Genomic DNA, 26,028 nt, shown 5'->3' with positions numbered 1-26,028 from the left:
GGTGAAGGAACTCAATCGTATGAATGACGTTACTGCGACTTCCTACCTCGTTAACGCAATTTAAGTGAGAGATCTGTTTGTTTACACACACATGTATTTCTCGTCGATGTAGACTGTCGAGAAAAGCCGAAATATATCGGTAAATGCTACGTCTAATATCGTGTGCAGTGCATTGCAATGCTGTAAACATTACGAGAACTCAAATATGGTGCATGGTGTATGGTACGGACGTGCGAATTATCCAGTGCTTTGGAAATGTGCATGTTACTTGAAAATGTGCACTGCATACATCTCCAAGAATTACTCTAGGAAGACTCTAAGAATTAAACGTGTGAAGCGTATATTTTTCTCGAAACAACATTTTAATTATTTAATTCTATCGTCCCAACAATCTGCGAGATACTCAATAAAAGCGGCTTCTTATGTACACACGTCTTTCTTCCCTTTCTTCTTTATCATTCGTCTTGTGAATTTTGTTATGTTGGGCTGCTCAGGATAAATTGTTATTATACGTATGGTTTTGATAAATATAATTTCCGTAATATCCACAGTAACACCTGTCGTTGCAGCTTGCAATTATATAAACAATATATTTTCTAATGAGAGTTAGAATGCTTTAATATATCACTACATTAATACTATCACTGATATCTATCGACAATCGATAGTATCGATTTCCTAAATGTGTTTACGTTTCGGCGCGATACGCAAAGTTCAACGTGCTAATTGACCGACTACATGCAAATTAAATAATTGGTAGTCTACAAGGACGAGTATACTTTCTGTACAAATATATCACTCTTTTTCCTTAAAGAGAAGGTCATTTACACGGGAACCAGTAAGATGCGTGTATTACGAGAGTCATTCGTTTCTGATTAGCATTGATCGCTATTGTCGGCTATTGTATGCCAACGACTATGACTAAAAAAACTCGCAACGCCGATAGAATTATGAATAATAATTAACAATGTCTCGATAGAGCCTCTTTGCAGGTATCGGTTTGCTGGTCAGATGAATCTCACTTAATTCATTTTCCTTTCGAAAAATACATTTTGTCCCCCCTCCCTTCCCCTTTGGCGTATAGTCATTATAGATGAATCGTGTGTGAACTCTGGATCAATAAATAGATCACGTTTATCTTCGAAAACAGTTCTACGAGATTCGTTTACGATAGGAATTGTAAAAAGTATTTCAAAAGATTTCAAAAGTATTCTATCAAAAATTTTTGGTACTCTTTGTGTGTGACTTTATATAACAAGATACGAGCCGTTTTGACAGACAAAAATTGAAATACGTTACGTAAAAACGTAAGTTCTATCGCACCCCTTCATATGAAATACGAAAGTGGAAGATTTACCTCAGAAAGAAGAAAGAATGATTGTATTTTCTCCCCGATGAATTGTACCTTTATTCGTGACCTCTAACTTCATTTGCCTCATTGATGCAGAGTTCAACAGTAACGCACTTTACATTTTATATATTATTTAAGTTTTTGTTTTTATAGAATTGACATCGCTCGCTATAATCCGTCAGCCAAGCGCCGTCATTCAAGTACATACGATTAACATCTTTGGCATTAAGTTACATGTAACAGGACATATCGATTATTTTCTACTTCGATAATCACGCATTAGTTCAATCCCAATAACTAATTGCGGCTCCCCATTTCTAACGTGTCTGGCTAAGTGTGACTTAAGCTAATTGCCACGATGGCACGATAATCGTCGACGGAAAAAGAAATGCGTTGAATCGCCAAAAAATGTACATAAATACACTCAATTTCCCGTTACAGTTACACCTAGATATTTTATGTTACTTACGCGTTAAATACCTTTTTCTCTCTGTTACTCCGTAGTGGCGAGTAAGTCGAAATCTATATAGAGTCGTTCGGTTGTAAGTGTCGTCGAACAGATCGAAACGCGTGTCGTCGTTCGTAAATTCACCGTGTTCGTAAGAACTCACGATATAGAATTATTCTCGTGACGTAAAATACTAATGAAACGCCAAGGAAAAATGTGACGTGTCGGTAGATATAATGGAGGTAAGAAAAAAAAAACACAGGATTACACTTCTCTCATAAAGAAACGATGTGAAATCTATGATGTTGCGTGTGGAAATAACTAGTGCATCAGATCGTATTGCTACGATGCAATCTCTATTTCCAACTGCACGTTTAATGGTGTACCCGAATGAAAAACGATAGACAGATCTCTAACAAAATCGACGAACCAAGTAACAACCGTTCGCACGAATACTTGAAAAAGCATGTACTTTCATGGGTTTGTGTTTTGTATTCTTAAAATCTCAACACTAAATATATATATATATGTATATAATATGTTTTGATATTTATATATTTATATACTTTGTATATATATATATATCTATATATATATATATATTAAATAGTACTCTCCGTTCGATTAAAACTGTTCAACAGTAAATTATAATATACATATATTTGTATATAATGGGTGCAGTCCATTTCATAACGTTCATTTTTCGCAAACAATCAATACATTATAAACACTGTCAATACTCCAACAAAAATACTGCTCAGCATTAAATCTACTTTCTGTGACGAAACGTAATATCTATTTATAATTTCACGTCGATAAAAATGTTTATTCCGTAACTATTGGCTGACGATTCGTTGTAACTCGTACAACGAGGACAGAACAATGCTTAAGCTCAGAGAGATTAGCCATAGTTTACAATTTATGTCCTAGATAAACCTCTACATCATTCGATCTGCTCCGCCATTCCCTTGTGTTGTACGTAAATTATAAGTTTTGATTAAATCTCAAATAAATCTTCCTATTCGAGTGTGCATCTCGTTAATAACTTTTAAATAATTTTAAGCAATATTAAACACTCATATAGTTATTTAACTGTAATAAAACACGCTTTAACATACTCATGAGTATCAACAGAAATATTGTCAGGTTCAAGAAATTGCTTACGCAACTTGATATTGCTAAATATTCGAAAACAGATTTCATATATATATTATTCGAGGTGGCACATTTGTGTTAAAATTAATTTGTTAAGCGTAATAAATATTTTGAACACTCTTACTCCTTCTTCTGTGTGATCCACGTTTTGAAATAAAATATTTTACTCGAATGTCTCATTTTGAAGGCAGATCTACATCTAGTATTGCTCTTCGGTTTATACGAAATAGTAGCTTTATCGCTCATGAGGATACGCATCGAGCAGCAAAAAATAAGAAATCTGCATAACTTACGGCCGGAAGCATCTCTAACTTTGTAACTTGACTCTTCGTTTTGTCGGATATGCCGTGTATTTCGTTTAAATCTAAAAAACTTATGTACTATAAATATCTTTCAACATTTAAGTTGCTCCTGCAAGCCGGTCGCAAGATGAGGAAGCATTTAGCTAGACATTGACTCTTCACCACAAAACCAACACTCTCCTTCTCCTTTCAATGAGATGAGATTGTGCGAAATTAAATTTTTTCTGCTGTCCTAGGCAACAGTTATACTCTATCAATTAATTTAGACTCGGTGAATCCTGTTATGGAGCGATGAATATACATTTACAACTAGATTTATAATACTTCGAGAAAAATGCAACAAGAAATTATTTTGCTAACCAACTCGATTAAAATTTAAGTACCAGGACAACGTCGAAGCAATGTTGTCGTATTATTTATCATCAGCATTTATAGGACAATATTAGTCACATTTAATCAAAGAGAACTTTAACTGAGTGAAATGATCCGCGTCGCTGATGAAAGATTAATATTACTCCTCGAAAAGTCAGATCAAGCACTGAGTCGGAAGCTGTTATAATAATGAGACCGCACATATTTTCGCGTGTCTTATATTCATATCGTTGATTCTAAATTTGGATCTGAGCCTCGAATCTTTTGTACCCATCATTTAAGAGCGCGTCGCGAAACCCTCGACGTGCCTAGCTGAATAGTTACGTGACAGCGGTGCGGTTTGGCCAACGGTATGTGTCAGTCGTCTAATCGCATATTGTACGATTAATGTTTATGGACAGGTTTCTTACAAATCATGACCCAGTCGATCCATCTCGGCCAGGAGGAAGTCGACGTCGGCTTCCGTCACGGCGGCACTGGAGATGATATTCCTGAAGAAGTTGGGCCGTCGGTCGTCCGGCTGGTAGCCAACCATTAATGTACCAGCTTGCATCATACGTCCCTTCAGAATTGGGCAAATCTGAAAGCACGAACACACGGTTCTCTTGTTTCCACAAGTCCCCACAAGAGATTCACAAGAGGTTATCCTTGTCACACTGTTGTTATTATCGTGTCAGGTCAAATGTTGTCACTAGATCTGCTTAGGCGTTAGGTTTGTTCAATGTTCCTCGTGTCTCTATAGAATATCTCTCGCACTTATCAAGCGCTCACCTCGCCTAAGATTTTTATCCTCTCCGTGGTATGTGGCATGTTTCGCACGCGCGTAGGCAGGTACCAAAAGCAGACGTTGACCAATTCAGGCTCGAGGATTAAGTAATACTTGTCGGGCATTTGCTTAATCCTCTTGACCATGTACTCCGTCAGCTCCATCAATCGGTCCATGTGCTTCTCGAAACCGTCTGTGCCCTAACAACGAAAAATGACGAGCCACATGGAATAGCGAAGGCACAAATCTCCGTAGGCGATGTGCGCATACGTTGCTCGGGAGAATGGAAAATCGACATGTAACATGGGGGTGCGCGCACAGGGAGACAGGTTTTTGCAGCGGGGAGATGGGTTTTGTACCTTGGCGCGCCATTGCAGCCAAAGCTTGAAAATGTCATTGTGACGTCCACATTGAATGACCTTATCGCCAGTGTCGTACCTCACGTCGTATAGCTTGTCCGTCATAAACAGGTACTCCGCGGACATTTGGTTACAGCTGATCAGTAGGCCCTGCAAAATGGAAACAGCTCTCGCTTTCAACGCCGACCGACGGCAGACGTGCGTACGTTTTTCCGATAATGGAGCATTTCCAGAATTGTTTCGCGTGATTTCCGATTGACAGGCGCAGGAGGAGGATAAGGACGAGGAGGGCGAGTCCGTCCGGGTCGATACGGCGCTTCAACACATGCGCATAGCGAGAGGAACTCAAGATATTGAATTTACAAAATGGCGAACGTATACTAGACCGATGCTGCACTGCTGAACACCATTGCCTGGGATTGTCAAGCTTTCATTGTCAGCACGTTTTTCTAAAATTTGACGTTAGAGAATTTCTCTACGCGTGCTTTTGAAAACGCTCATGTCTCATCGGAAGTCAAAAAGAGGAAGTCAAAAAGAACTCTTTCTGTGGCTAAATTTTTATTACCACAATCTTTCCACCTTTATTCTGACCATTAGAAAGAAGGAATACCCGACCACGCGCGTCATCTAGAGACGTCGGGCAAAAATGAGAAATTCCAGGCGTTGCAGCGAGATAAGACGCTCGTGTATCACGCGCTTAGTCATTTGTGTATCCGCGCGGAGCGTAACAATGCGATTGTCAATGTTAACGAAGCACGTTCCTTGCCACGCCGCGCTTCAGCGTCAACAACAGCGCAGTCCGACAAAAGCACGGCGCGCGTTCTCCCCCGGATATCTCGCGGCAACCGGTGCACGGAATTTTAATATCCGAAGGGGAAGTTCGGAGTTAGCAATAACTGAGTCGCGGGGGGGATAAACCCTCCCCGGTGGCGAGCTGTAGGCGGACGGCAACATATGTTATCTCTTAGTTTAATTAAATTCCTGTAGTGCCGAGCGCTCCGGCACGCAGGTCTACCCCTCGGAATGCAGCTAGTGTTGTGTCGTTGCCCTCGCACGGCGCAGGAATTTCAGCACGCCCGAGCGCAGACAGAGGAATTCTCAAAAGTGCAACGTCTTGAATATGTAGCGCGAATGCAATGCTGATATGCATTTGCACGTGCTTACTTGATATTCTGTTTGTTCAAACGCGGGACCCCCTTCATTCCTTTCTTATTTACTTCCGCGTTACTTATTTACTTCTACTTTTCAACGATGAGACGTCAGAGGAGGAGAGTTCGGTGGAACTTAGAACTTAGAAGTGGAGTTTAGAATACAAACGCGCACGCTTCGTAAAGGAGGAATCTCCATCTCAGTTGTGGTAAGATATTTCTGCTCAAGCTTCATCCTCGATATGACAATTATTTTCACGAATTGTAACTTTTTTTATATTAGCGGGAATATCGCCCGGTTAATCACACAATAATCACATAATAATATAACTTACGTCTTCCTTAAAGTGAATAGAGGAACATTGAAGCAGAGCTCCCATAAGTTTGTGGGGGTTCCATGTCACCGAATCAGCCCTGTGAAAAATCACACTGTTGTTGCAATTTCATGATGAGCTGAATCTCATTTTCTCTCACGCACAGTTTGTACACACTTTCGGTCGAATAATGAGGATCGCACGAGAGTCGTATTAAAGTATATTTTTCAGCGCCTTGAATGTCAATCAATGCCCGAAAACTTTCCCCTTAATCTTCTTTGCATGCACATAAAATGCATGCACTCGTGGCCGCAAAGCATGTAGGTCGAGCGTTTTTCGAAGAGGAGGTCATTCTTCCTCTCGCCTTATCAGCAACCTGTCGAAGCGAGCCGCTCCAAGCTGGCTAAAAAAGCTCAGCCTACCTCAGCTAGCCGTCAAACTCTTATCCACTCCCGCGGGAACCAATAGGGGATAAAATATGAGTTATCTGCCCGCCGCGCCGCGCCACAGAAGAGGTCTATCAATTTGAGAGCAGAGCTATTAATATAGCCACGGGACCGGATTTAACCCCCTCCCCCTCTCCGAACCCTAGGGACCCACTACGACGGTAAAAACCTCTGACCCTTCTTAATCCTCGAAGAAGTATTGTCAGATATGAGAATCCACCTTCGCACACCTTTCTCCACGAACGTGTGCAGTAACACTTGAGGTAACTTTAGATGACTTGGCGCGATATATCACGAGTGAAGTCACCAGGTTCGTTCAAAGTTGGAAACGCTCTTCCGCGACACGTACGATGTTTTTCCTACTAGGAAACTTGACTATTTAAATACGCACGTCGCGCACGCTGCGGATATGATAGATGTTTGATACTTGGCAAATGACATGTTTATCGCGACACTGCTTCCCGCACGTGAGTTGAGTGTTCTGTGAATGATGCGAGGGTACTCGAAGCACCCTCGAAGCACGACTCGCGTCGCCAGCAGACATTCTACATTATTCACTCGTGTGCATCCTCCCCGATGTTGCAGATCAGCATACTTCTACTCATCGGCTCCCGTAAGATTTTACATTGTGTTTCCTTTCCTCTTTGGTTACATTCAATTTCTGTTTCCATTAATTTATCAATTCTCCCTTAAATTACGTTAAATTAATTCTCCCGCTTATCTTTATTCTCCGTTATATGTACCAAAAAATATGCTATTAGAAACATTTGTGTCTACTTAATTTGTCAGTATATGATGTACGAGCCAAGTAAAAATAAATATGAGTCCCGTTAAACATTTCCATGTATATGCAATAACATGTTAGAGAAAAGTCTGCATGAATCTATTGTATTAAATCTCGTGGTGTGTCACCTTTTATAGTTCACTAGCAACAAGATAAAGATTATAGCTCGAAAATCTCGTGCTACGTGTACTCCTTTCGCGTGGGTGTGATTGTTACGGAGCGATTTTGCGGCAAATTTACGAGTAATAATTTAATAAGCAGCTAGGGAATGTTTTTATATTCAGGTCATACTTAAGAGGCATGTATAAAGCTCGAGTGATTAATGCGATTCACAGCTGGAGCTGTGTTGCGCGTGCGGCACCCTTCCATTCGCTTTTAAATTCGCTCGAGGTGCCAACCCCAAAAGCCGCGCAATATATATTACAGGGGATGCTAATTACCCGCACCCTCGAGCGCGATGTGCGCAGACTACGTGCGGAAGTTTCCTGTTCGATAGTGCGAACGTCACGCGTCCGATTCGGTAATGATCAAAGCAGAATGTTGACAGAAGTTAATTCTGATTGGGTTACACAGCCTTCGCAAAACACACCAAAAATGCGAAACAGTAATAACGAACAAATAAATCACGACGTGAATTAACAAATTTATTATCTTATATATAAATTATATAAATATTATTATTATCTTGCAGCATAGATACGATAAAATAATAAGAAATATGTAAAAACAAATAACATCGTCTTTAACATTTTAATTTGGGATTCTTCGTCGGAGCGTGAGATCCACAAAAAGTACTCGTGTGTCAACGAGGCCAAAATTCCAGTTTGTTCTCCTAGAGATTAATTACGCTGCAGAGACTTCTGACACTCCAACACATCGTCGTGTTGGAGTCAAATTCGCGAAATTGTCCAAGCTAAGCGAACGGTCTGATTTTTATCCTCGAGCTTTAAAACGTACGTCCCGAGCTTCGAGCTGTCCGTAGCCGACACCCCTGCCCAGTTTGCCCTTTCTAGCGCGATCTTTTCGAGCGAGAAGGTGAAATCACAGAGTTCTCTTTCTCGATCCTGTGCAATCCGGAGCGCAGATAGTCGGGAGCGGCGGGGGGAGGGAGGATGGGGAGACAGAGAGGAAAGAGGACCGGCCAGAGAATGAGGGAGGCAGTTCCCTTTGTACGAGTTTAATCCAGCATTGTCAAGGCACCGACTTTTATTTCAGCCTCGCCGAGGAAGGCACAGTGGCACGCGGCGCGTCGATATAAGAGGAGAGTTCTGTTCTGCAAATGTGCTCCAGGGAACTGATCCAGCTGTTGCTTGTGCGTCGGATCTTTCTCCGCGCGTCGCTCGTTTGCCATTTTAATCAAGACTTCCAGGAAGGAAGTTCCCGTCGCGGTACAGTCCACGTAGAAAAATCACGAGCGCGATTCGCGCGTGCCGATCCGTAAATCGGCTTCGTGAGAAAAGTAAAAATCGTGTTGGCCAACCGTGGCGACCAACTTTCTCCTTAGACTTTACGTATTTGCGACCAAGTTCGCGTTCGGCAGCAATCTTGCGGATCACGCGGAAGTGGCATGCGCTTCGTATGTTCCAACGAGAAGCTGCAGCAATCAAAGGATTTCATTCGCCACGAAAGCTATTATTTCCGGCCTTGAGAGACCCGTCGCGCTTACAAAAATTCCGTGTGGAATGCTATCCGTTCTCTTTTTGTGCACAAATCATCCCCGAGAGACTCCGCTTCTCAGATCAGGGACTGTCTGTCATCAAAACGGGGGAGCAGATGCGCCTGGATGCAAATCGCGGATTAATCTCGCCAACCCCATGTGTGCCCGTGCGTACCCCTGACCCCTATCACAGTCTGGAAGACTCCGACGGGCTCGCATCAATGGAATGTTATGTTCTCTCGCCATTTTCAGCATCACGCGAAGTCTGTTTATAAAAATCCGCGTCGGGGATATTTTTATTTAACGTGCGATGTAGCGAAAGAGAGAGAGAGAGAGAGAGAGAGAGAGAGAGAAGTACCTACGACGTAATTTTCATCGTCTCTCTCTCTCTCTCTCTCTCTCTCTCTCTCTCTCTCTCTCTCTCTCCAAAGTCGCGAAAATTTTTCGCACCGGAGAATTTATTGCCAATGCGAGAGATCATTCCGGGACAATCTGGCGCCAGCCCCTCGTAGAATTCTAATCGCGATTTACGCGAGCAATACATTACGGGATGACGGGCCTTCGACTATTCTCATGTAAAATCATTTTCGGCTCCCGACGTTCGGACTGCAGTTAACCCGAGAGCGGCGTATCGATTTTACCCGCGACGACGCGCATTGGGTCAGAAGCGTTTTTTCAAGTGAGTCCATCATAACTAAGCCCGACTAAGTCCCAATAAACTATAAAATACGTGGATTCAGTCGCCCCTGCGTCGAACATATGCGCGCTACGCTCGGAGATCGATGAAACTGCGTGCAACGAGCGAGCGGTGGCGTACATAAAAAGCATACACGAAAACAGCTTGATTCAATGGCGAGGAGAGATCGCGCGAGGCGATTCGATCTCGGCACGGAAGATTAAACGAAAGGTTCATCGTGCAAATTAACACTCACCGTTCGACGCCGGTCATTCTCGGATGCCTGTACTTTCTCGACAGAAGCAGTCCACCACCCCAAGCCGCCTGGGACAAAAATAAGGGCGTAACGTAAGGTTCAGCAGAAAAATCTCGATCACGTGGTGGAAAACGAACGCGAGAGATCGACTCGAGATACACGTGGGCGAGCAAAGTGCCGGGCGCTCCGTTAAGCGCTTCTTAATCTTTGACTTATAGATCCGGCGTTTTCCGAGTTTCCCGGCAGTTCTCGCCCACGAGTGGCTCGCATTCTCCGACGAAACTCCTGCTGCTTCTCACATTTATTATTTACGTTAAGGCTCTTACGCGTTTGGCATTTACAGGCTGAAATTGCGTTGGGACGAGTCTGATTGCATAAGCGCATCTGACTTGATCACTCACTCAAGTTATACTACTCGCTCTCCCTCTCGATTAGAATTAACGCACAGCGCACTGCGGATACATGACATCCACATCTGTCTGTCACTATTGCTCTTATTTTGTCATGATTAAGCTACTATCGAGCAAAACTGTGTCCGACACTTTTCACTCGTCAGAATGACGTGCGAGGTAAATGTGCATTCCCAAGTCCCTTTCAAGAGAGGAAAGAAGCGTTACTCACGTCGACATGCAACCAGAGCCTGTACTTTTGGCAGATATCGGCAATCTCCGGGATCGGATCGAACGCACCAATAACTGTCGTCCCCGCCGTGGCGTTCACGAAGAACGGTATGTGACCTCTGGCCTTGCGCTCCAGAATCAATTCTTCCAGCTTCGATGGAATGATGCGACCGCGCTCGTCGCTAGGCACCATCACGCAGTTGTCCGTGCCGAGGCCGCAAACGGAAGCGCATGATTTCACGGAGTAATGGCACTGTGGGCGTCAAAAACCCACATTGATCGAGAGCTGAACCTGACCGGTTGAAAAACACGCTTGACCGACGAGAAGCTCCTTGCTCTTTACCTGGTCGGATGTAAACATCACGAGCTGTCCACCGATCGCGGAGAGCCCCTTCTCTTTGTACGTCGGGAACATCTTGTGTCTGGCAGCGAGGAAAGCATAAAGATTGCTGATGGATCCCCCAGGAGCAAGGATGGAATCACCGCCGCTCCAGCCTATGAGCTCGCGCATTTTTTGCAGGACGACGTGCTCCATCAGGATAAACACGGGAGCGATCTCGTAGGTGAACATGTTCGTGTTCGCCGTCGCGGTTAGCCACTCGCCGGCCATGGACACCAAGTCGAGGCCGCAGGATAGTTGATTGAAAAAATGGGGGTGTCCTGGGAACATTAGAGGGAAAGGGTTTCCTTAAAAATCGCTGACTCGCTAAAAGTGGAGGTCCCTCTTGCTGCGCAAACTAAGGCAACCAAATATTAATTACCATCCCGCTGATAAATCAGCCCGCGAGCCGCGCCGCTGAGAATTAATGCACTGATTGTTGACGAGTGGCTCTCTTAACGGCAAAAGTAATTAATAACGCTGACGTGGCACGTGTCTCAGTATTATCGCGCTATGCGCGATCCCGTCTGGCGTGCGAGCACGCTGAAGGAAAGGCGGCGAGAGAGCTTTAAGCTCTTCACGAGTATGTTGTCATCCGCTCGGCTGAACATCGCGCGAGGATCAAACCTAATGCTTCTGTTCGATGGGAGCCTGGCCTTCTGATGCAGCTAGGGGAGCGAATATTTTACTTTCTCGCTCTCTTTCTCTCACGTAAATGCGTAGCTATGTCAGTCTTTCGCTCCTCTGCTCCTGTACGTCGGGAAAGGCGTCGTTGGAAAATTTAACTGGAGTAAAGTAAGCACACGGCGTGTAGTTTCATCAGTTTGCTAACAAAAGAACGTTTACGAGCAGAATTCGGGAAGGCCTGTCGAATGTAAAGTAAGAGAAATGGCTACCGGAAGATTCGCGGGATTATTTTTCCATGCATCCACCCGGAAACAATCAATGAGACAGACATCGCACAGGCGATCCCTGCTGGCACTATCAATTTTAGGATATCGCAGATCCCTTGATCCTTGGAATATGATGGATTTACTCTATTGAATATCCGCTCGTCGAAAAGACTTTGACCCTTGCGTGCTCGATAATCTCACGCTCTCTCGCACACAATGATATATCGTTGATGTGTCGAAAGAGATTCCATCGAGATAGAGCAGACCGAGACACTTCGGAAAGTATTTTGAAATTATTCTGGGTATATTGAATGGAGTACATTGAAATGGATAATAGAGAATATTTTGTCATTAGCAGTATTATTTCCGGTCCAACGCTATGGAGCCGTGTCAGGCGAAACATGCCATGTGCGCACTCGATGGTGGATGCGTTTTAATCTTCTGGTATTACGTAGTGATTGACACATAGCAGCGATCTCCGCAAGGTACGGACATCCCCTTCACTGACGCTTACCCCGAGCCTGGGATTTAGCGCGTGGCAAAGTCGAACCGACGTTAAAGGCCTGGAAGGATAATCTCCGATTTTAGTCGGAGGACTCACGGACCACGTGTTTCCATTAAAGGGATTCCATTAATGGAAAACAATCGATACAGTCGAGCGAAGCGGCAGCGACATATTCTCCGACGAGAGTTCTCCTCAACATCGCCGCGAATAATAATCGCACGACACGATATTCATCTCCGATATTCCTGTTCAACGAACACTCTTTATTCCTCGTCTCTTGAACTCTCTCATCGACAATTCCGACAATTATATTCCCAACGGTAGCTCAATATTCCTCCGTTGCGAGAGACTCCTTTTGCATCTGCTGCGAAGGCATCGCTAGAGCTTCCATTTGTTAACTAACCTTCGCCAAGGCTACCCGGCTATGTCACTGGTATTCCAGAATAGCTACATGAATCATCTTGTAAGCGCGAATATCAATGGTCCGACGCGAAAACCACCCCAGACGCGATATCAGACGGTGGCATTTGAGCCGTTTGTCGTACTGTTATTCGCAATTATCTCGGTCCGTGGGTCGTGGCACGCGTCCGGTTTAGGGGTGCGCAAGAAGACGATTTTCTCTCCTCTTCCAACCTGACCCAGGCGACGGGGCCACGTTCCGACTAAGAGCGGAGAGAGAGAGAGAGAGAGAGAGAGAGAGAGAGAGAGCGGGGCTCGATGGTCCGAAGCGCCCGCATTTTGCGCGTCACACGCGTCGCTGCTCGACTAGATTGTTTGCAGAGGCTCTCAAACGCTGCACGCGCGCATCATCCAGGAAAAACAAACATATGCGGCCAACTGGTGCGAGATAAGCTGCTTTACATTATGCAGATTCGTGTCGCGAGTTTACAATCACGTGAGCATTCTTGACACTCTCGCGTGGAGGTGGCGCACCCAGCTTATTATTTTCATCTTGTGTTGTTATCTTGTATTTTCCTTCTATTTCTATTTCTCGCTTAAGATTTCCATTTTATGTGCAGTTTTTGCAGCGGATGTGTGAATATGCGGTGGACAAGCCTGAGTCGCAAATGCTACGTTTAAGAATATGCAACAGATAAAAATAAAAATGAACTCAGTTCCAGCTTGGAATCAGTCGGTTGGCAATGCGGATTTAGAAGGAAGTTGATTTTAAAGAGAGCTTTCGAAAATCTTTAAACATCCTTTTAATAACAATACTTTTAACAACAATACTCGATAAAAAAATATAAGAAATATGGCCGAAATGTTGAGAGAGATAAGTAGAACACATATGAAGGGTATAATATTTATATGTATTATACAAATAATAATACACTTTGCAAAATGACACTTTTGCACACATCTAGACGCTGTTCCTATATTTAACCGCGATGCAACAAATGATCTGTCTCAATCGCCTAGACGTTCTTCATGGTGATTACGCTATCCAGAGAATCATTTTCCGACTAATTTGCTCCTTCCCCCGCAAGGTCGGCAGAAAGAGAAAACGCGAAGAGAACCTGTTTCGAGCAGGCCGCGGTGATATATTATGGGGCGCGGGATTTGTATGGAGCGAAGTGTGTAACTCAGGCTTAACATTAATGCGAAGCGATCAATCATACCGTTCATAAGGAAGGCAACATTGTGCTTGGCATTGCTGTTATATTGCTTCTATAAGGAATCTTTAAAAACGTCGTGTAATAATGTACGGTTTCTGCATGCGATGTTTCTTAAAAAAATATATCGCGAAATTTCGCTGATAAAATATAAAAATATTGATTTTAAATAACAGGAGACACGACGACAGGATTCCTTTTCATTAATCAGTATTGTTTATCCGCGACGAATCCGCAGGAGAGAATCGTTTGTTACATCGAACATTCGCCATGGCGAACGGAATCGAGTGTGATTTTTATCTCGACGAGCAAACGAATATGTTGCACGTCCCTGGTGTGTGGTATGCTCGATTCTTTTTAACAAAAACTATCATTGCCCGAATACCAACCACGTGATATAGCGGCGGTGTTTTTCGCACTCCGTGACGAGCCAATTTATCGCATGTGCACGTGCATTCCTACTACGACAAACTATCGATAGCAATTTAAATTCCTTCAATGCTGCATCCCTATACCGCCACGCCAGGGCATCGCAACGCGCTGCAGCCCTTATTTCGCGCAGCGCACCACCCTCTGTAACCGGGTTTTGCTCCCTATTTACTGTTTCCCCTCGACCCTACCGAGGAAAAATCGTGTAGAAATGGCTCTTAATTACACCGATCCTATTGAATCCGCCACTCCGCGCAGCCCGCGTACCACGTGCAATAACGCCCCGCTATTTTCCTTCTTTCTCTTCCTTTTGTTACCGTAGTCACCACATCTACACGCATGCAGGGTGTGACTTGAATTTAGGATTTTTTCACATTATAATGAAAAAAAATCTACTGTTATTTGGATAATCAACGATTGCTATATTGCTGAACAAAAGTTGGCTATGCGGAGGATATTCCGATCTTTGTTGTTTTCATCATTCCTTAATATTGTCGATGTTCACCAATGCATTTTTTTTCTCGCCTCCGTCCTCGCCACCGTTAACAATATATCTCTCACACGCGTCTGATAACACCCTGCGGAGAGCAACGTTCGATACGTATCGCCTGATATTCTTCAAGAACAGGACAGCTTCCTGCAGCCAAGGGTACCATACCAAAGCCTGATATCCGAAGGGCTGGCGAATCTTGCGGCATATAATCTAATAACGAGTTTTTGTCAGCACGTATCGTGCACGCGCCCTTCGATACCGAGGGGATGATCACCCCCGCCCCTCGCTTCCTTTTACATGGACTGTAGACAGGCCTGGATTCCTGGCCTAAGTTTGGGTAGGTCTCCTCCATTGTGCATTACCATCTATTCAGCCTGGTAATCGAATCCTACCGAGATAGCGAACTTTCGCGCGTCGAGGGAGATTTGCGGTTGACTTTCGCTATTTTGCAGAGCCTCTACGTCACAGCGCAGTCATTTCGGCGGATCGAAGCTCACCCCGTTGCAACGACCGTATTCGCCTCGCTTCTCACGCTTTATCAACGTGAAATTCGCGTCGAAAGAGCGCGAGGGGGATCTATCGGACTCTTCTTGGTGACCTGTAAGATTTATCACGAGGGATTTACAGATTCAACTGAAAGATTGGAACAGTAGAAGTGGAAGAATTTGAAAAACAATGAGAATTACTTCTTATTCAAGACCCGTTTCTCTAATGTGCCGCACGGTCCCTTTGAAATTTAATTGAGACGTCGCGGTCGGGGGGATTCGCACGATCGGCAATTAAGTGTAAAATCCCATCTTACGTATCGCCGCAGTTTTCAAAATGAGCAGCGGGGATGTGAGGGTAACGAACGAGAAATAGCTTCCAGCTTCCAGCTGGGGTGGGAACGATCCACCGCTACCGCGCTGCGTAACATAAAAACGTGGCGCGGAGATATCTTGGTTTTTTTAGCCGCTGTCTATCTTCGCCTATTTATTGCGAGCGCAACGCAGGGTGGGGTGTTTATTTCGAACGCTAACCGACGACCGAGCGACGGCCGTCGGACCTCGTAGCCAGTGTCTGTCGTTGCCTTATCTTCACCCCTGCGAGCGCGTATGCTAAATTGAATATGAAATTATGTGGCTTATCACCCTCGTGGGTAGGGACGTGAGATAACGCGGTGTTAAAACGCTCCTCCCGGCAGGGGTGCCTGCACTTCTGCAGTATTTTTTGATCTATTATCTCCGCCAGCGCAGCGCGATCCAAGCGAGCCTTGAAATAATCTCAACTCAATTTTCATGCTAAAAAATTATCCTCGGAAGGTAAACGCTTTCCGACTTTGAGGTAAACACTCAAATCGCTCAAAGCGGCGGAAGTTTATTCGCCCTTCCTCTCCGAAACTTTTGCCGCCGACATCGCCGTTAATTGTGACGCTCTCCTGAATTGTCCTGATTTGAGTTTCATAAGTTTGTTGAGATTTAATCGCAAGTATCGCTATAATCGAATACTAATTGAGAGGTACTCGGGAGAGAGAGAGAAACGGGATGGATCTGTGCACTCACCGGTTTTCACTTGATACTTCAGAGTCATCGAACAATCCAGCAGAAGCTGCTGAAGAGTCAACCCGGTGTCGGGGATCTCCAGATCTAAAAGCCGCATCATGTCGGCGGGATGGTGAAAGTCGAGGATCTTCGCATTCCTATCGTTTGTCGATTTGACGAAGTCCAACAGGATATCCACCACCTTCATGAGGAACTCTCTGGTCGCAGGGTAGCCTTCTACATTGTGTGGCAGGATGTCTGCGAACAGAATGAAACATTACAAGTGCGAATCCTCGCGCGTCCGCATTGATCTGCTGGACAACGCAGTGATGTGCGACTGTGGAATTATCACTGTGGAAAGCACTTGCTGCTGTCGCACGACTACTAAAGTTCGAAAACAAGCTGCCTCAGAGAGACAGAGAGTGGCGGAAACACCGAAAGTGCAAATATCGATACTATCCTCACAACATCAAACTCGTATCTCTCTAATACCTGAGAAAACGAGCAGCGCGCACACGCGATAATACATGCGCGGTATGATGCAACAGCACAAGAGAACTCTCTAATTGTTGGAATCAAGTGAAATCTCTTCTACCACAGTGATATCGATCGGCACCGTGTTGAGATAAGATTCCTTACGACAGCTGTCGTATCCCGTCGCTCGACCTACCGTCGTGACTCTGACGCCGTCCTCGGAGGTAACGTGCAATTAGAATGATTTCACCTCATCAAACAATTGAAAGTATAGACCTATATTGACACACTCTCACTTGTTTGGTGGGATGACACCATCTTATCCGTGTCGTTCCTTTCTCTTCCACTGCCAGTCGGTTCTTCGTCGTATTCGCCGCTTCTTCTGCTCGACGTTGCAGCGTGACAGCGTTGACAATCCGTTGCTTTACGAAAATCATGCATCATGCAACTATTCGACCAATTGCCAACGTGTCAACTTGAATCTCATATTTGACGTTTGGTACTCGAGGATGCGCATTTTACGACACGCAAGAAGAAGATACGATAAAGATCGGAATTAACTTCACGTCCGAAATTTACTAGACTCGTAGGGAATAACATGGAAATGGCACTCGTGTGACCTCTGCGCGCGTAGTTCGCATGTTATTCACGTGAATTCGTCTCGAGGATGTTGTGCGTCTAACGTTGAGCCTCCCCCTAATAATACATCAGTAGAATTATGGAGTCATACAAACGCGAAGCAATGAAGACGAAACGAAGTAGCTGCAGCAGGATATTTCAATGTCCTCGCGGGTAAATCCTCGGCAAATTGAACTGTCCTTCCGTTGCGGGGCAACCATAAAGTATCCCATGGAGTAAACCACCCCCAGTCGTTCCCCATTGCATTAAGGTGATCCCATGGATAAACAGCCCAGCCACTATGAGACTTTGCTTTCAAATTATTATTTAGCATTTTAAGACGGCGACACGCGACACGGAGCGCATTCTTTAAGGAGATGTAACATTTTCTGTCTCTCATTTCTCTGTTAATATTGCAAACGCGCAACACTTATTGCCTCCATACATCGATGGCGCTGAGAAGAAGAAAAATCGTCGTCAATTCAGTCATACAAATCTGTAAGATCTGTTACATCCGCCTGTCGTCACAATTCGTTACTTTGTTATCACAACCTAAGTGATAATCAAAGTGTATCAAAGTGTATACACACACACACACACACAGTTACAGTTAAGGGCTACAATTTTTAAGTGTAATTCGCCTAACGAGACGTCCCTCCTAAAGCGGATCCTCTCCCTTTCCAACGACGTAGGAGTATTTTTTTCAATAATCAGCAGAGTGCTGAATAAGAGCCGCGCAGAGAAAGAGGGGAGTCCGCAAACTTATGGTGAATCGCCTTGAGCCTATGGTTAGACAAGGGAAATCCCAGGCTTCCAGCGGTCGGATCCAGCTAATCCCGCTCCATCAATCTAATGTCCGAGGATCTCTCCGCTTTTTTCTTTCTCGTGGTTTATGGTACTTCTCGAGGTACAAACAAGTCCGGAGCTCCGTGTCCTTCAAGATTTTATTAACGCTGGAATAAGCCTCGTCTAATTAGCGTTCGTTTTATGCGTTAGTGTTACTCTTTCCACGACGACCATTGCTCGCGCCAAATATTTTCACGCGAATATTTAAGCGCGACGTCCGCCAATAATGGCCACTCGAGCTGCGAAACTTACTGTCCCGCGGATTTTCATAAGTACATCGCCGGACCGCGCTCGGACTCGATACGTCCTGTACCGTCTCTATAGTCACTTGGCACCAGATGCGTCTGGACCCTCGCGCTTCGACTTTAATCAAAGCGCCTTCTGGGCCGCTTGTTACACGCGGCACTTAGTCACGCCGATTTATAACGACGGATTACGACGTTAATTCACGGCGAAGCGGCGGATTTTACGTTAGCGCGACGCGTTCCCCAAGTGAAAGTCCCGTAAGCGTTGGCGTAAGCGCGATTCACGAGATCGACCGAGATGTCTCGTGCAAAAATCACTGATCGGGACAAGGATACTTCCGGCGGCGAAATATCCAGAATTCCACGCGCGGCACGCGCGTGTCGTTATCGGCCGCTAACACTTGCCGAAGGACGAAGACGACAAACCCTTCCGCATCCCTGCGGCGTGTAATCTGTCCTCAACCACTCGGCGCCCGCCAGGCCTCTTTGGAACAATTCTAAATCCTCTATTATTATGCACCCTTCCGAGTCGCAGTCCTCGTGAAATCAGGACAATATTGTGACTCTTGGATCCCGCTCTTGAAAAGTCAACCCTGCGCGCAATCGCGCAGCGCCAGAGTCACCGACGACGAAGTCTGCCCTTCTTGCACTTGACCAATGCCGAATAGCAACGAGATGGTGCGAAAATCGATAATATCGTTATCTTATCTGCTTATGCGGGTTGCAAGCAATTCGGAAAGAAACGAAGCGCTATTCATGCGACGCTTGTTCGTTAGGCGTGTCTTTGCGCAATTTTCTCATCTGCACTTTTCAGGTTCATGCGATATTCTAAAAAAAAAAAAAAGAAAAAAAGAATAAAAAAAGAAAACTGGCCAGACACTTTTTCGCGTAAGAAGGGAAAAAGAAGGAAAGAAAAGAGAAAACGTTCTGTACGATCACTCACCCGAATACTTCAGGTTGCAATGCTCCTTGGAGAGCGAGTAGTTGTTTTCGGAGCTCATTAGTCTGGTGGGTGAGTGCGTTCGTGCGAAATTCTGAAATCCAAAGCAAGAGGACCCCATCTCTTCAAGCTGCACTTTGCACTTGCGTAAGGTTTACATTAAGATTTACATTAGTTGGATAACCGACCCTTGCAGCGGTAATAGTAACAAGCCCTTGCAATATCATAAACGGGATAAAAGTGATTTTTGCTACGACATCTGTGCGAGTCACAAATGTACACACGGATCAGTCGGTTTCACCTGCGTATCAAGCTAGCCGTATCAATCGTCATAGTAAATATCGATTGTATCGCTTATGCCGCGGGAGACAGGGAGAGCTTGAGGGAAGAGGGGAGGGAAGGGAGTATCAAGAAACTAACTGCGTCGGCCTAAGGATCACTAAATGAACAGACGTGATGAATGACGTGCAATGCGGATGCCTTACATATAAGTATTCCTTGATTGCTGTTATTTTAGTGCCGATCATTTGCACATTGTCCATGTCTCTGCTTGTGTCCCTCGCCTCAACAGTCCCTACAACAGTCAACAACAGGTTCCGCTTCAGTCACGACGTACTGCGGTGCCGATCCTCGGCGAGTTACGGCGGGATCGTGAAATTCTTAAGCGATAATGTGCCGCCGTGGCAGCACGATAGGCCGAGCGACCGAAGAAACATGGACAGAGAGCAGTTGGTTGTTTTGTCTTTCTTTTCCGTAATTCCTCAAACACGGAGGCTTTAACACTCTCGCGACTACGTCGTGCGGTATGCCGCACGCAAGTCCCAAAAGAGAGAGTCGCATGATCGCAATTACTTTGTCTCTCTCTCTCTCTCTCTCTCTCTCTCTCTCTTACTCTCTCAAGAAAACATCTTGATCGAAGATGAGACTTGTAACTTTGGCGTCCAGATAGCGTTCTTTTGAATCAAGTCAAGAGATCAGATCGTTTTGCTCTCTGAGCCAATCGAGCGGTTCTGGGAGCACAAGAAGTAAACCGGAGTAAATTCCAAGACATTCACGGATCTTTTTACACAGCGTTAGAACGTGCAAATAGGAGGCGTAGGAGAAAATGTGGAAGAGAGTTTAGAATGTCTGTGAAACACGTGCACGTTTAATGAATGCACTCGGAGAAAAAGTTTTGTTCTCCGAGCCAATGCACGGCTCTTCACCTCGAGGTAGAGCGCAGTTTACAATTTATGTTGGGACTTGGGAGAATTCGACAGGAACGTGGGAGTTGGCGAATCCTTTTTGTCGTCAAATAGAGTTCTGATCTCAAAGGTGCGAAGTTACTGACAGTAGCATTTTATTCTGCGTTTTCACCTTTCTCCAGCCGGTATTTCGGTATGGCAGAATTCACCAGTCGAAAAGCGCTTTCACTGGTCCGACGTGGCAAGACGTTCAGTGGCTAATACGCGCGAGAAGGAATCTCCCCGCATTTTTTAAGGACTCGTTCTCGTCTGTGGTTACTTTTCGGATTCAACAAAAACAATCTGGCAGCAGGTGACTACAGTCACCCTTCAGATCAACAAGCGTTTCGCAGCGCTAGGTGACTACGCCACTCTACGAACTACAGCGAGCGCTTAGCGACGGGTGACCACAATCATTCTTTGTACCGAAAAAGTTGAACGTTTACGGATAACACGGTTCTCGTATCAAATTGTACTCGACATTCTTTCTTTTTTTTTCCTTTAAAATTCCGAAACCGATTCAATCTTCACTTCTCTTGATTTTGCGGGGATTCTTACGACGATCAATGAAAAATTCCACCCGGTCACCGTTGTGCAGACGAAGGATGACGATTGCCGCATTTGGAAGGAGAAAACGGATTTTACTGCGCCGTGAAGTATGTCAAGTAGATGAGTCTTGAGGGTTTGAAAAATATATAACTTAAACTCAGGCAGAGAAAAGAGAGAGAGAGAGAGAGAGAGAGAGAGAGAGAAAGAGAGAGAGAGAGAGATCGCGATGTCGTAGGTTGCTAATATGACAAGTATAGTGGAACTAGGCTAAGGTTCTAGACTATTTCTACAAAGATAAACAGCTTCAGGCTAATCATCATGCTAGAACAAAATGAAAATCACGAGGTCGGCCTTAAACATGGAGAATTCCAATTCTTTGATCGTTTCGCCCCAATAAGAATCATACAATAAAACGATATTCAACTGCGCACGACTTAGCGTCTTGAGTTCAAAACTTTGTGGTTTCCGTTCGCTCGTATCGTCAAATGGATTGTTACGGGAGTTTTGAATCACAGCGTATACACCCCCGATTTTATTACCAATTGATGCGAACCGCCTTGACCCCAATAATCCCTTTAAAAGGACATGTACTCTTTAACTGCTTCCCAATCTACCCAACAGCAAGTTTCAATTCGCCGAGATGCGTCACGAGTTTTATTGAGAGACACAGAAAGAAGACATATCATCGTGTTTTCAACAGAAAAGGAATAACCTCTGCCTACTGATGCGAATTTCACCGTACTCACTTAATCCCGTCTACTGCTTCTTTAGGCTTTCCTTCGCGGCCGAGTGCTTCGACTTCACGATTTCAACGGGTGTTGTGCTCTCGCTTTGGCGTGAGCGTGGACTTTTAAGGGTAGAATGTCGACCAAGTGGCGAAACGACGACGGGCTTCGGGGTGGTTTCCAAGGGACTGCTTCGTGCCGAAAACGCCTGGACGACTCTCGAGTCTCGGCCTGACTCGACCTGCCTCGAATCTGCCTGACCCAGTTTCGTCTTCCACAACCTACGCAGCCACCCTCTCCAACCAGGGGTGCTTTCGCGTAGGCGTGGTCGTGTCTGGTCGCGACTGGTAGGAGTCGAAGGGTGAAACGTAGTGGTGGATAGCAGGGCGTGTCGTTGCGCCACCAATCCCGCTGCGAACGTCACTTTTGACGTCAGAGGGAAAAAGAGGGTGGAAGAGAGCGAGCATGCCAATTTCTCTTCTTGTTTGTTTTTTGTTTCCGGGGCTTCTTTTTGTTTATCCGAGCCGCGTGCGGTTTCCGCGACGGATGTATTCGCCGCCGACACCTTTGTGCGTTTATATTTCGTTTGCTACCTCAGACGACGGCCGTGATGGGAAGTCTCATAGTAGTCGGGAGACGAGAATCTCCTGCTCTCTCAGCGTCAGTGATGCGCGGAAATGCGGAGAGAGATTGAAGTTTCGAGACGGTTCTGAGGAATGGGACGGCGCTGTTCATAAATTTCAGAACGTGCTCCAACAGACGTATGACAGTTATGACAGTTATGCTACACACGCGCCTCTTTAAGATTTTGCAGGTACCTGCAGGGGGTGAGTCTACATTATATAATTACCAACCTCACACTGAATTGATATTTCAGTTCAAGAGTTGATGATCTTCGAGAATAAACAAGCATATGGACGGTTATTGTTATGGTTGTACATAAAGTAATATGACTATTTAAACGTTTTGAAGAAGAATGTGTCGGCATAAAACTAGGGTTTTGTTATAATATTATTTCAGGTTCTCCGGTAGAAGATAAATTTAATAGTAGAGTAAACTTAAAGTAGATGCGGAATAATTGTCACGTCATTGATTTAACAATCGATGAACATTATTGAAATGCCAAACTTGCAGCTCGCACATTCAGAACAAGAACCGGCTACTCATTAGAGTGCGCAACGAGCCACGAGCCGTGGAAAAATGTAATTGCTGATTGTCCGATTTCTTCCTTGGAAAATGTCGCGACGCCTGCGTCGTCTTTCTCTGGCTAAGGTGGGTCGGGGGCGAAGAACGCGAACAGGTAGGTAAACAGGGATGGTGATACTGGAAGAGGAAGAAACGGTGGTTACATGGACCAAGGGGATGGGAAGGACAAAATGGACGGCGACCAATAGGGTGCCGGGACAAAATGGCCGTCGGTGAATTTAATCAATACCTTCCTCCGTCCTTCGTTGTGGGTGGAGGACAGGGCAAGACCCAGAAAGGGTCAGGAACGTAACTAGAGGTACATCGAAATGTACGCACGTACTCGTCTCATTGAGGTCGATATATCTTGCGTCTTGTTTAAGAGCGTAAATCCTTCACGTGGCTACATTCGATACAATGTACGAGAACTGTTTTCGTCCTTGTTCGCTACGCTAATACTAAGTACGTGAAAACTTAGGAAGAACATTTCTGACTGAAGTCAGGCACCTTTACCGAAATGAATTGTCGTAATCTCCCCATCATATGAAATATAAAATATATGGTGAGTTTTATAAGATTATATACCGACACAGCTTTATCTCGGAACTATGACTGGTTCTTGAAGAATGTCGTGTGTACTTAGTGCTGTATTTCTATGAATTCGGTTTCCGGGTGCTCAAACTAACGTACTGTACACACACACACACACACACACACACACTGTTCAGTTATCCGAATATTACCTGAGATATTCGAAATGACATCATTCATTTAAACTCGTGGTAACCGAAAAGCTCCGAATGCCCGATTGTGTTGAAGATTTCTGGATATTCGGAATCGACATCATTAATCTAAACTCAAAGATATCCTTCTTCAAGTGATATATTTGTGTTCTCTTACCTGAATAAATCATGATCTTGAAACACATGTTACTGCTTCAAATTGCTTATGGAATGATCGTGCTGGTAACATCAGACATGTAACAAGGATTTATATTCCTATCATTTTATACACGTTACCGATGAAATTTCACTCGTCCTTGCAGATATGAGCTTCTCATAATTTATTATTTGCTTATTTGAAAGCAATTCCCTGATTTTCTCTGACTTTATAATGCGAATCCGCTACAACAAGATGGCATGTAACATAACAATTTACGATCTATGTTATTTATCACACGAATTCTACCAGACTGAAGAATAGAGTTACATTTTCTCCCGTGCTGGAAGGAAACGGATCGTTTGAGATTCGCACGTGGGTAGCGACATTATCAAGGAGGCATTATCGTCGAAGAGCTTTGGCACTAAATTTTCACGAAACTACTAGCTCAAAGTGACTGTTTTAAGAGGGGATCCAAGTTATTTCACCGTGGCTGGCAGAGAGAGGGTTAGGTCGATTTAATGGAACCACAGTCAGATAGCATCGATCTCGCATCTACTTCTTGTCCTTCGAGAACGGGTAGCCTCGTCACGAAGAAACTGACAAACTTCCCGTTCTTCATCGTGAATGTTTCGGGAAACTTTAAATTGAACCGACGTCTCCCGTGTAACGTTTGGAAGCGGATTTGCTATTTAAATAAATAAATAAATAAATATATATATATATATGGCGTCGTTATACAAACGCAGCATATTTAATTTCTCGTTGCTGTCGTTAATCTCTTTCTTTCCTTTCAAACTGTGATACACCATCTTGCCAGAAGCAGGAAAACGAATAAGTTCCGATAAAGCTTTTTTATCGAGTTTTGGAAAACACGTTCCAGAGTACTTATTCGGTGATTAATCACCGGCTACTTCTTCAAGTATTAGGCTTTACTTAGCGTCAAAGATCAAGTATTTATATTGCGACTAATTATCATGGACTTCTTTTAATCATTTTTACTTTTCCTCGATTATTTTCCGACCGCACATCTCTAAATATTAATATTATCCGAATCACGTCGTTTGCGGATAACTTTTTGCAATATTTTGGATTAAAAATTCGTCTGTATAGTTACTCAATGTTTTCGTTTGCGTTCAGCATATCAGATTTGCGAATGCAAATATCATCCCTTTTCCAATGATTTATATCTACATTATATCCGAATTTATGTTGATATCGACACTCCATTGATCCAATAAGTAATGAATAAATCCTCCACGACATTGCGTCGCCACATCTTATCAATAATCCAATGTATACTTTGCCTATGCTATTGAATGAGTATCTTTTATCACTTCCATTGTGTGAAGAATTTCCGCACTATTTTAGAAAATATTTATGCTCTTGTCTGTAATAAATAACCAAATTCTATTTGGCTAAATATTATCCTGAAAGCAGCATTACTCGTGGAAAAAAATCGAAAATTTCTTAAATAAAAGACGATGATTCAGCAGTCAGATATGAAGTTTCAACTAAGTTCATGGATCAGTAATACATTAAATTTTGTCTTAAATTTTTCTTTCTAATCAGTTTATATGTTTATCTATCAAATTGTAATCTATTTTATCTAATCTTTTCTCGAAATTTAATGCTTCCTAAACGATCGATCGCACTATGAACTTTACAGTGAAGACGTTGAAATGCTAATTATTTTATTTAATTGTATTAAATATATTTTATTTTAGATATTGTATAATTAATGCTACTGTTAAAAAATTTTAAATAAAGAGATATTTTCTCTTTAATATGCAACGTCAGATGTTTTAATAAAAAATTATTTAAATTATTAATTAAAAATTATTTAAAACTTTAAGAT

General features: G+C 43.9%; 1 protein-coding gene across 2 annotated transcripts; it reads right to left on the bottom strand.

Moving 5' to 3' along the window:
- Positions 1 to 2,777: 2,777 nt before the first annotated feature.
- Gad1 (glutamate decarboxylase) lies at positions 2,778 to 22,370 on the bottom strand. 2 transcript variants are annotated; one of them, XM_011148881.2, is made up of 11 exons: positions 22,128 to 22,370; positions 20,095 to 20,183; positions 19,613 to 19,703; positions 16,508 to 16,744; positions 10,998 to 11,314; positions 10,656 to 10,907; positions 10,035 to 10,102; positions 6,237 to 6,315; positions 4,754 to 4,903; positions 4,400 to 4,594; positions 2,778 to 4,208 (listed from the first exon to the last, which is right to left on the bottom strand). In XM_011148881.2, the coding sequence occupies exons 2-11, from the start codon at positions 20,149 to 20,151 to the stop codon at positions 4,035 to 4,037; spliced, it is 1,620 nt and encodes a 539-aa protein (XP_011147183.1). In that variant the 5' UTR covers positions 20,152 to 20,183; positions 22,128 to 22,370; the 3' UTR covers positions 2,778 to 4,034. The 2 variants fall into 2 exon arrangements, with proteins under 2 accessions (XP_011147183.1, XP_011147184.1); XM_011148882.2 differs by lacking the exon at positions 20,095 to 20,183.
- Positions 22,371 to 26,028: the final 3,658 nt, after the last annotated feature.

Source organism: Harpegnathos saltator, unplaced genomic scaffold (assembly GCF_003227715.2).
Source record: "Harpegnathos saltator strain DR-91 unplaced genomic scaffold, Hsal_v8.6 scaffold708, whole genome shotgun sequence".
NCBI lineage: Eukaryota > Metazoa > Arthropoda > Insecta > Hymenoptera > Formicidae > Harpegnathos > Harpegnathos saltator.
This window is presented reverse-complemented; position numbering and strand designations above follow the sequence as displayed.

Bases quoted from the DNA above. Each gene is read 5' to 3' on its own strand.
- Gad1 (XM_011148881.2), bottom strand. From the start codon at position 20,151: ATGGACAATGTGCAAATGATCGGCACTAAAATAACAGCAATCAAGGAA. The intron at 11,315-16,507 runs GTGAGTGCACAG...TAATGTTCCCAG, and splicing joins GAAGTATCAAGTGAAAACCG to GACACCCCCATTTTTTCAAT. The intron at 4,209-4,399 runs GTGAGCGCTTGA...TCGTGCTTTCAG, and splicing joins GGATAAAAATCTTAGGCGAG to ATTTGCCCAATTCTGAAGGG.